The 11,149-nt window shown below is 54.6% G+C and overlaps 2 protein-coding genes across 2 annotated transcripts; one reads left to right on the top strand and one right to left on the bottom strand.

Moving 5' to 3' along the window:
* Nucleotides 1-1,557: 1,557 nt before the first annotated feature.
* On the bottom strand, nucleotides 1,558-5,824 carry LOC123110776 (cellulose synthase-like protein D4). Its single transcript, XM_044531387.1, has 3 exons — nucleotides 4,566-5,824; nucleotides 3,633-4,461; nucleotides 1,558-3,512 (listed from the first exon to the last, which is right to left on the bottom strand). Exons 1-3 carry the CDS (start codon nucleotides 5,552-5,554, stop codon nucleotides 1,716-1,718), a joined length of 3,615 nt encoding a protein of 1,204 aa, XP_044387322.1. The 5' UTR covers nucleotides 5,555-5,824; the 3' UTR covers nucleotides 1,558-1,715.
* A 2,121-nt stretch (nucleotides 5,825-7,945) lies between these two features.
* Nucleotides 7,946-8,540, top strand: LOC123115830 (uncharacterized). The gene is made up of 2 exons (XM_044536910.1): nucleotides 7,946-8,360; nucleotides 8,432-8,540. Exons 1-2 carry the CDS (start codon nucleotides 8,056-8,058, stop codon nucleotides 8,466-8,468), a joined length of 342 nt encoding a protein of 113 aa, XP_044392845.1. The 5' UTR covers nucleotides 7,946-8,055; the 3' UTR covers nucleotides 8,469-8,540.
* Nucleotides 8,541-11,149: the final 2,609 nt, after the last annotated feature.

The raw sequence follows: 11,149 nt of genomic DNA, 5'->3' as shown, positions 1-11,149 counted from the left end.
TTGGGGACAAGGATTAAATCCAACGAATGAATCTTGTCAACATCTAGTCGTGACAGATCACCCAAAGTTTGTTCTGTGTGGAGCAGTTTTATTAACTCATAATAAAGCATCAAGTTGATTGTACACCCGGCCTCTGTATAACTAATACGCAAATAATCAACATACAGATAAAAAGAATCACGCCCGCAAAGAGCAATGTCATACAAAACCAAAACTATACAGAGATCAAAATAGTTTAACATGAACATAAGAGAAAAGAGAATAGAAGAAAACTGAATCGACCAAAATAGCGAACGACGAAATGCATCAACGTCCATGGGCACCAACCATATCTTGACAACACCTTCAGATGTCGCAACCCTAGCTTAGTCATTACTTATCATTGCATAATCATCATGCATCATGTTAAATTCGAAGGAAATTGAATTGTGGGAATTTCCAAAGCCTCATAAATCATTAAAAAAAATCTCTTCAAATGAGCCCAAGAAAATGTTCCTGTTAAACCTTGAAAATACTGGCAAGAGGTAAAATTCAAGCCAATATTTTTGGAGGCTTAGAAATATTTATTTTGAGACTTTGAATTAATCCACTAGCTATTTGAATTGGACAAAGGGCACTACGTGTAAGCCTCGTCGTCGCCGGCCACTGAAGGCCAGATCGTGGGCTTTCACTCTAGAGATCATGTCTGAACAAGCTCCAAACAATGTCCGATATGACTAACTAGGGTCGGCCTAGGTTTCTCCACGGAGCTACCATGTATTTGAAAAGCACCACCAAATCAAAGTACGCATGTGTGTTGTCGCCTCCACTTTTCACGAACCAAACAGGTACATACGTGCACGGTCATAACATGAGATTCCATGCTCGCAGAAGCAGGCAAAATCAAGCCGCGACAAGAGTTGTACGCCATTCACAAGGGAGGAAGGTCACCTGTACGGCCAAATCCCACATTCAGGACACTCTGGCAGTGTCGCACCATCCTCCTAGGTGGCAGCCGGTACAACAACACCACAGCATGGCAGTAAATCACTGACTGATCAACATATTAAGAGCAGTTTAAGAGCAGTTTGGTTTTTGCATAAATTGTTTGAGGTATATGAGTGTTTAATCACTTATGCTTGTATTTCGTGTGAAAGTTGCTTCAAGCACTGTTTTATGCTTGTATTTTGAGGTATATTCGAGCAATTTGGTTTTGTGACAAATGGCATCCTTGTTTTAGAACAGATTCTGATTTTTTTAGTTGTATACACCGCAGTGTGCCAAATCTGACATTGTTTGTATACACCACAGGGTTGCTCACATCCTACAGTAATCCTGATTGGCTTGGCCAAAGTCGTTCACAATGGCTCTGAATCACTCTGAGAATTCACAAGTGACCAAAGTTCACAATGGCTCTGAATCACCAAAGTTCATGAAATGTGACAAGAGTTGACAGTGCAGATAAACTGCACTGGTTCAACAATAACTGAACTCCAAGTATTTCTAGCTCACTGACACAGATGAATAGCAATGTCATGACACTGACAGTACACCCCCAATCACAGTATACAGTTACAATAGTTAGAACAACATGTCTTAATATCTTGATAAATCAGCAGTTGAGCTCAGCTACCTAGGAATCCACCATCAAACAGCTACAAACAATAACTGAACTCCATGAAGCAAGTGCTCCTTCATGCGAGCTTCTTCAGATGAACTTTGGTAACTGCCAACCACTACGGGAAGCTGAATCCACCAATACCCGGCCTGGCGCCGGCCGGCGGGCTGATGTAGACCCAGAGCAGCGACACGATCATGCAGATGAGGCCGGACCAGACGAAGACGATGGTCGGCACGCGGCCGCGGCGCCCCAGGAGCCCCTTGGCGAAGGGGTAGAGGTGGCACAGCACCCAGAAGCTGAAGAAGGCGCCGCCCAGCAGCTTGCTCCACTGCGGGAACTCGCTGTACAGCGTCCTCGCCGTCCCCACCGCCAGCGCCACCGCGTTCAGCATCATGATGGTCACGGGGGGCACCATCAGGAAGCTCCACCGCACCTCGTACAGCTCCGCGAACGTGTCCTCCTCCCCGTCGTCGGCGCCGCCCGGCTTGGACGTGAGCGTGAAGGAGATGTCCACGCCGGCGATCACCTTGAGGAGGCCCTGCAGCACCGCAGCCGGGTGCGCGCTGGTGCCGCCGATCACCCAGAACTGCTCGTTGCGCCACCACTCGTGCAGCGTGATCCCGGACCACTTGATCTCCAGCAGCGCCAGCAGGCACAGCGTGATGGTGATGATGAGCAGGAAGACGAGGAACGTGGCGCTCAGGTGCTGGACGATGAACTTGCCGGTGAAGAGGGAGACGGCCGGGAGCACGCAGTAGACGATGAGGAACATGGAGGTGAACGGGTACATGCCCACGTTGAAGTAGGCCACGCGCTGCAGGAGCTTCATCCGCCGGGTGGCGAACAGTGCGTTGTTGCGGGAGAAGAAGATCTCCACGGACCCCGTCGCCCACCGGAGCACCTGGTGGAGCCGGTCGGTGAGGTTGATGGGCGCGGTGCCTCGGAACGCGTCGCGGCGGGTCACGCAGTACACCGACCGCCAGCCGCGGTTGTGCATCCGGTACCCGGTCACCACGTCCTCCGTCACCGACCCGTAGATCCACCCGATGCGCCGCCCCCACTCTGTCTTCTCCTCGTAGAAGCACGAGATCACACTGATGGCCTCGCCGACGGTTGCGGCGTCGAGCGGCTCGCGGGGTACGGCGAGGGCGCCGGCTGGACGGCCCTGGTGCACCCCCGGCATGTCCTGCAGGAGCCTCCCCTGGTACTCTGCCACGGGGATCGACGACACGAACGTGGCCGAGCTGCCGAACCGCTTCGGCATCAGCGCCGATGACTCGATGTCGCCGAGCTGGTTGTGGTCGTCGTCCTCGATCGGCGGCAGCATTGACTCGTGCTCGCTCTCCCTGTCCGTCTTCTTTCCCATGGTGGGCTTCCTCAGGAACAGCTTGATCTTCTTCCTGCCGAGCCAGCCGTGGTGCTCGGTGGCGCGGGGCGGGCTGAACCCATACAGAGCGGTGCGGCGGAAGATGCAGCCTGTGCCGACGTACATGGGGCCCTGCAGCCCGTCCATGGCGCGCATGGCGACGTCGAAGAAGACGAGGTTGTGGTTGGCGTACCGGTCGTTGGGGTCGATGCCCTCGAACCGCTGCGGGAACTGCACGTAGCAGACGCGGTCGCCGCCGCGGTCGAGCATGTAGCACATCCCTTCGCGGAGCGCCGCCGAGTTGTGCACGTAGTGGTCGCAGTCCAGGTTGAGGATGAAGGGCCCGTTCGACATGATGGCGCTCGTCCTGACCAGCGCGTTCATGGCGCCGGCCTTCTTGTTGTGGTCGTACCCGGGCCTCTTCTCGCGCGAAACGTACACAAGCATCGGCAGCCGGATGTCCACGCCTGTCGTGTCGATCAGCGCACCGGACTCCGCCGGCTCACCGCCAAGCACTGGCTCCGACGTCGGTGGCGCAAGCATTGCCTGCGCGTTCATCAATCAATTGGAGAAGAAGATACATGAGCATTTCGAATCGATTGAACAAGCATTTCGAAAGGATTTAGTATGTCAGCTGCAACAACATGTATGGATTCGATCAATCACCTGAATGATGCCAGCGTGGTTGCCGCGCGCGTGATCCGTCGCCCCGGTGAGCCAAGTGCCGGGCCACTGGGAGCCGTCAGACATCCATGTCGCCTTCACGGCCCCAGTCTCTGCCAGCGGAGCTGTTCCCAGCGCGCCACCGGCAGCCACGGCCTCCTCTTGCAGGCGCCTTCTTGCACGCAGCTCCTCGCCGGCATTGTACGCGTCGGAGCGCCGTCGGATCGCCTCCGTCAGCGAGTTGACCCGCACCTTGAACTCGTCGTACTCCCGCTTCACCTTCCGCCTCTCGCGGACAAAGTCCAGCCGCACCTTGTTCTTGAGGAAATCCCGCTTCTGGCCGAAGTATGACTCCGGGCAGCGCGGCTCGACGCCGTGCTTCCGGCAGAAGGGCACCCACGTGCGCGCGAAGCTGGCGGTCTCGGCGAGCGCCTCGAAGGTGAGGAGCGCGCCGCCGTCGTCGGAGAGGTAGCAGGCGAGCTTCTCGACCGGGTAGTCGGCGGCGAGGATGGAGAGGATGGTGTTCGCGGTGACAAGCGGCGGCTCCTTCTCCGGGTCAGCGGTGGAGACGAAAACGTCGATGCCGGGGAGGTCGGAGCGGCCCTTGGGGTTGCGTGCGGTGGGCAACTCGAAGCGGTCGGCGAGGACGTCGAGGTCGCAGGAGCGGTTGACGGGGCAGAGCTTGGGGAGGCTGTCGAGCAGCCATGAGAAGGCGAACCACACCTCGCACGTCACCGACAGCGCCCACAGCCACATGGCGTCCGGGTTGGGGTGCCGGATGCGCCACGCCAGGAAGAACCCCAGCGCCACCAGCCGGATCGCGATCAGCATCCTGCACAGAGCAGAGGAAGAAGCGACGAGTCAAGCAGCTGCAAGCGTGCGAGTGCGAGGGAGCCAAAATCAATTGTTTTTTACAGGAAGAACCGGTGGGGGTACCTGTATGGGCTGAGGATGGCCTGAGAGACGCTGGTCTTCCTCGTCAGGGGCCGGCGGCAGCGGGCACCGAAGTTGGGCGGCTCCTCGATGCCGACGAATCCGGAGGTGGCCCCAGCGTTGTTGCCGCCGCCGCCGTGCTCGTTCTTGGGCCATAGAGCGTTGCCGTAGCCGTAGGTGCCCTTGGTCTCGAAGAGCCACCGGGCGTGGTCGAAGTCGGCCGGCTTGCCGTTGCTGCTGGGCATGGGCATCTTGATGGAGTGCACCATGGAGAAGCGCTTGGACATGGACGTCATGGGCATCTGGTCCCTCTCCTCCGACGAGGAGATGGCGTCGTCGTCGTCCTCGTCCACGGAGTCGTCGGTGTCGCTGCCGGCGGAGTAGGCCTCCTTGCAGCCTGGGCAGTTGCCTGCGGCCGCGACGCAGTCCATGTAGCACTCCTCGCAGATCATGAAGCCGCAGTCACAGGGCGGGTGGCCGCCGCGGCCGGCGTTGAGGAACGCCGGCATGTCGCAGCCGCGCATCTTGCAGGACATGTTGGCGGAGGCGGCCGGCCGAGCGCCGTCGGCGGAGTTGCTGAGCACGTGGGCGCGCGTGGCGCAGTTGAGGCCGCCGGTGAAGATGGTGCCGGAGACGTAGCTCCTCTGCGGCAGCACCTCCCCCTCCTCCTCAGCCGCGGGCACGTCCGTGGACGCGGACGCCGTGGTCCTGTCCGGCGTGGGCGGGATGTGCACGGTGTAGTGCACGAACTCGGCGCTGGCGTCGGCGCCATCCCTCGACGCGTACCGGCTCCCCCCACTCCGGCGCACCGGCGAGACCTGCAGCGTCGCGGTGGAGGAGCCGATGGAGTGCCTGGGCACGGGGCTGGTGAGCCCGGACCCCCTCCTCACGACACCATCCCCGGGGCTCCCGCCGCCAGCACCCTTCCCTTTCGTCGGCGACACGGTCACCGTTACCGGCGAGCCCGCCGGCAACGACAGCCGCCGCGACATCCCTCCACCGAGTCACCTCCCCCTCCTCCAAATCAGCAGATCAAAGAAGCAGGAAGCTGAGCTCAAGAACCAGCAGCACGCAGGGCGCTCAGCAGCTCAATTCCTCGCGCTCAAAGAACAGCAAAAGGAAGGGTGGTCGGAATTATAGCAAGATCTGTGAAGGTGGGGTGGTGGAGAGGAAGGATTGAGCAATCGATTGGGGCCTCGGGGACCGGGAGGAGGATCTGAGCGATGGCAGAGGCGGTCGCCGGCGGGGCGTTATTTATTCCCCTCGATTCCGTCTCCGGTTTCGAGAACGGCGAGCCCAACGGTCGGGTCGGCTCTGACGTGCGAGCGCTTCGAGTGGAGCAACGGTCGGTGGGAGCCAGCCGTGGGATGCTGGATCGGACGGCTGAGGTTTGATTCGGCTGAGCGGGGGAGAGCATGAGGAGGGGACGGAAAGGGAGGTAGCCGTTTGGCCGGGAGTGAACCACGTGGGCCATGGGAGAGGGACCTGCCACCGGGTTCTTGGGGTTGAGCTCGTGATTGGGTCTCCATTTCTTTCCTTCGACGGTGGTAAAGATTTTGGAATTTTTTCTTTGTCTTGTCCAGCTTAGCTTTTTTACATGAGATGTGATGGGGTCCACTGGTGCAAGTTTCACTCTCGTTTTCTTCAATGTAGTATCATCATTGATCTACCGGGGCGGTACATGTCGCATGTGCATGTTGGCCATAATTTACTATCGTTGTGTGTCAGGGCATGTACAATGGTGGCATATGGATATATATGTCCCATGACAAAAAGTAATTTGAAACATCTACATTAATTTTTCCTCTCCAATGCAAGCTATCACTAGTGGGCATCATTAAGAAATAAAAAATAAAGACTCTAGTACACATGCATCTCTACTTTTCACTCCAATCTTTTCAGCTTTTGTCATCGGATCATGTTTTTTCTCTTCAATCACCCGCCTCCTGGAGAGGATCCTGCTTCCCTATCCGAACCTACTTTACGTCATATCCGATCCTATATGGCATGCGAGGCATTACCTTGAGGCTATGCATTGTACATGCCCTTAGAGGGTGCTTTCCACAAACTGAGACGAACTACAACCCGCTCCCCAAACTGACCAAGCCGACGACACTACCCAGTCAATGCCCGGTCACAAAATCGTGATGCAATCGGTCTCTTTAAACCGGCCGCAACCGTCTAAATTGACCGGCACCCCTCAAACCAAGCCTAAATCCGGAACGGGTATATGGAGGCACGGGCGTACTCGGTCGCGTTGGACCGATTCACCCTAGCCCACCTCGACCTCACATTTATCCCAATCCGAACGAACCCTAGACCGGAGACAAAGCTCATTATCCAATTCATTTCTCTCCACCCCCTCCTCCCCATCCCACTCCCTTACGGACTGAGATCCCATGCCTTGCCAAAGGCGGGTCACGGTGTGCCTTGCGCCCCTACATCCATCGTCCAAATTAATCCTACGGCTGGCAGCAGTTCACACCCAGTCAACGCAATTCAACACAGGGAAAAATTACGCGGGCGGCCAGACACATCGCGCGGGCTATCTCGGGCAGGTCGGGGAAAACTGCGCGGGCTGGGGCATCCCCCCCCCCCCGCGCGCCGCCGCTGTCCGGCCGTCCCCGCCGATGCTCTCCGGCCACCCCCGTTTCCGCTCTCCAGCCGCTGCCGCCGCTCTCCCGCAGCCCCCGCCGCCCCCGCCGCCGGTCTCCCGCAGCCCCCCCTCCCACCGCCGTCGCAGGAAAGACAGGGGACCGAGCTCCAGCCGCGGCCACTGAAGAAAACGGCGTCGGCAGGTTCCTCCGTCGCCACTCCGGGCTCCTCCACCCCACCCCCTCCGGCGTCGGCACAAGCTGCCGAGGATTCAGGAATAATGCCCCAAGCTGCACATGAGTTTGCTTGTCGCCAAGTTGGTGGACCATTTAACCTGGGCTACACTTGTCGTGATCAAAAGAATTGTTTGCGAACCAAGCGACAAAGAGAGTTGGCTTACGGTCAGGCTGGTAGTATGTTGAAGTATTTTCATGACAAAATGATCGAGAACCCATCTTTCCAATATGCTTTGCAGCTGGATTGTGAGGAAGATAGCCAACATTTTTTGGGCTGTTGCTAAAATGCTTCTTGACTATGCACACTTTGGTGACGTTGTCACATTTGATACAACTTTTGGCACAAACAAAGAATATAGGCCATTTGGTGTTTTTCTTGGGCTCAATCAGTTTAGATAAACCACCATTTTTGGTGTGGCATTGCTATTTGATGAAACATTTGAGTCATTTAAATGGATTTTTGAGACTTTTCTAGCTGCACATAATGGGAGCCAACCTAGAACTATTTATACGGATCAAGATGCGGCCATGGGGAAAGCTATAGATGGACTAGAGAAGCACGCAATGGAAGCATACAAGATAGACAAGGAAGGAATGTGGTAGAGAATCCAAAGTTTGAAGCCCAACTTTGGTACAAGGGTGTGTCTCACAAGTTTCACACTATGGCACATAAAGTAGCCAACTCTCTAGAGTGTCATCTGATATTAGAAAATGCACTTGATTGCGTTGGTCCACAACTAGATGAGAAACTTGATGCAACTATGAATGCTACGAAAAAGCCATGTGATGACCAAGAAAATGTTGACCCAAATGTGCAACTAACTAGTGAGTTTCTTAGTGCAGCAAAGCTCAAGAAAAAAGAGGTTGCATCAAAAAATTTGAGGAGAAAGAAAGGCTGGCTTGATAAGTTACTCAAGGGGAAGCGCAAGCCAACTAAAGTTGCCTCGTCAAAAAAAAGGGAGCAAAGGTATGTTCCAAACTATACATGTTATATTGTTGCCACTCGTTGTAAACTAAATACTGAAACTTTCATGGCAGCAGCAAAAGAAAAATGATGGTGGACAGCCTCAAGTGAGAGTGGAGAAGGATGATGGTGGACAGCCTCAAGTGAGAGTGGAGAAGGATGATGGCGATAAAAGAGCAAATGTGGAGCTTCAAGAGAGCAACACGGTTGTCAGTTACACGCAGCTCTTGATGACTCCCCTTGGTGGTGTTTATAATGAAAATCTGTTCTAACGTGTACAAGCTTGTTAGATAGTATTTAGGACATTTTGACTAGTATTTTGGCCAAAGATGACTATAATATTTTGGATTTTGGGCTGACTATAGTCTTTCGTGGCCTAAGTGTACAAGTAGACTGGCCTAATTTATCTACTTGAAGAGTTATGTAAGAACATATTTTGTTGGTGCCGAATTTGAGTTGCAAATGCTACAAAGTCTGTATATTGTTCAATTCATTTTGAGTTTACTTTTTAATTCATTGTATAATGTATGCCTCAGGTTCAACTCTTCTTTTTTCAGTTCCTTTTCCAGTACTAAAGTCTTTGTATCAAACACTTTTCTGCTGCAGGCTTTCTACACTGAATTTGTTCTATGTCTGTAGTTTAACTGAATTTCGTATCTGTCTATAGTTGTGTGTAGTTAACTGAATTTGTTCTCCCTCTGCCGGCTGCCAGCTCCAGGACATCCGTCATGGTCGGAGGTAGCATAGAAGGACGTCGGAGGGGTCGTCAGAACGGGCAGAGGCAGCCGCCGGATGGGAGGCGGACGAAGCAGCCGAAGGTGGGCGGCCGTCGAGGTCGATTCCTCCCGTGGACGCCGCCGGAGTTCAACCTGGAGGACGAGTCCCCTGGAGGAGCAGCCGGAGCGCCTCATCCCCCTTTCCTGCGGCGCGCTGAGGAGCTCCCTCCCTTTCCCGTTGAGTTGGTCGTCGGAGCTGAGGTGGGGCGCCGTCGCAGTGGGGACGAGGAGCTCGTCGGAGCGGAGCGGGGCGGGGAGGTGAAGGCGTGGGGGCGGAAGGGATTGCCGGCGTCGTTTATCCGGTGGCCGCCGCCGGAGCTCCCATGGCTCCCTTCCCCACGACGGCGACAGCGGCAGAGCTCTGCGTCGGAGCCGAGTTCCCGCCCGCGAAGCCTCTGTTTCCCATGGAGCTGATTTTGCCTCGCGCGTGAGGAGGAGGACGAGGGCTGTTCCCGTGTTGACTGATTCTGAACGTCAGATGCAGATGGAGGGTGGATTGGGAGCCTCAAGGCAATGCGTGCCTTGCCTGAGGCGAGGCACTGGATCTCAGTCCCTCCCTTACAATCCGTGGTGAGCGGTGGCTGCAGCACAGAGTCTGATGGCGGATCCGGCACCAACACCGATTGGGAGTCGCTGATACGAAATATGGAGCCGGATGAAGGGGAGGAGCTCGCCCTCCACCTTGTGTTGTGCCAATCATGGCTGGACCAGAGTGCCAGCGGAAGCTCTTACTCCGCGGCATCTCTCATTGTCCGACGCCATAGTGCGGAGGACGGGGCCGGAGCGTCGTGTCCGCACAGCTCCGCGCCCTCCCCCTCCCCGCCCCCGCGATGGCGTTGGCGAGGACGCAGATTCCCGAATCCGAGGCGCGAGTGACATCGGGGGAGGCGATGGCCTCCACCGAGCTTGCGGACGCGTCTGTGGATCCGGACGACCAGCTGCTCGTGACGGTCCTCCGTTGCTCCCTCACAACGCCAGAGACCAACATGTGGCGGCTCCGCTGCAAAAATGCCAAAGCCCTCTGGCTCGTCGTCGAATAGTCGGAGCGCGAAGTTATGTTAGATGCGACGGCCAAAGCACGGCCGCCGATTGGCGAAAGCGCATGAATAATATTCCACCCTTCGAATTTTGCGTTGATAATTGTTCTGATGGTTTACTAGTGATTAGTGTTCCAACCTACGTGATGGCTGCTGTAATGGGCAACTGTAAGAAAATTATTATTAATTATATGTTGGGTGTTTAAAAAAGATCAAGGGAAGAACTTTGTTATCTAACCACTTTAGAATTTGTTTAATAATAGAATCCATAAATTCTAGCTGATGGATTGGGACATTGAGGGTTTCAGTATGAACATCTCCAACAGATCACCTCAAAACTTCCCCTACAACAAATCATCCCAAAATTCATTGGAACACATTTCTTTTTCAACTGGTCCTATACCGCATATTTTTTGGCGAAGGGAGACGTCTTGGAGAGGCACTGGAAGTGTTGTGTTATTTTAAAGAAAAAACAAGAGATATGCTTCTCTACCTAAAAAAAAGAGATACACTTCTCTTTCTAAAAGGAAAAAAATGAGCAAGCAATCATTTACTCTTTTTTTGAGGGATGGTAGTGCCGGAGCTTTTTTTTAGGGGGAAACCAAGTTTTTATTCAGCAAAAACCACAGTTCGTGGGATACATCTCTGGTCATGGGGTTGGCCCAACCAAATGTGCCGACCAGGACCTAACGAGAAAGCAAACTTGGCTAATTTATGTGCATCTACATTGACTGCACAACCTTCGAAAGTAAATTTACAGTTCATGCTACTAGCTATGCTATGAATCTCCATGACGATGGCGCCATTTGCTCCTCCGTTGCTGTTGTTGATACTCCCCACAGCGTCTTTCGAGTCAGAAGCCACCACCATGTCAAGTGCATTGAGATCTTGCGCCAGGGCCAAAGCCTCCCTGCATGCTATAGTTTCAAGAATCTCAGGGTCGTCTACTCCTTGAATCACAAGGGCTGAGCTACCCAGG

This window comes from Triticum aestivum, chromosome 5B, assembly GCF_018294505.1.
Source record: "Triticum aestivum cultivar Chinese Spring chromosome 5B, IWGSC CS RefSeq v2.1, whole genome shotgun sequence".
NCBI lineage: Eukaryota > Viridiplantae > Streptophyta > Magnoliopsida > Poales > Poaceae > Triticum > Triticum aestivum.
This window is presented reverse-complemented; position numbering and strand designations above follow the sequence as displayed.

Bases quoted from the DNA above. Each gene is read 5' to 3' on its own strand.
- LOC123110776 (XM_044531387.1), bottom strand. From the start codon at position 5,554: ATGTCGCGGCGGCTGTCGTTGCCGGCGGGCTCGCCGGTAACGGTGACC. The intron at 4,462-4,565 runs GTACCCCCACCG...TGCTCTGTGCAG, and splicing joins GCCATCCTCAGCCCATACAG to GATGCTGATCGCGATCCGGC. The intron at 3,513-3,632 runs GTGATTGATCGA...ATGAACGCGCAG, and splicing joins ACCACGCTGGCATCATTCAG to GCAATGCTTGCGCCACCGAC.
- LOC123115830 (XM_044536910.1), top strand. From the start codon at position 8,056: ATGGCACATAAAGTAGCCAACTCTCTAGAGTGTCATCTGATATTAGAA. The intron at 8,361-8,431 runs GTATGTTCCAAA...CTTTCATGGCAG, and splicing joins TCAAAAAAAAGGGAGCAAAG to CAGCAAAAGAAAAATGATGG.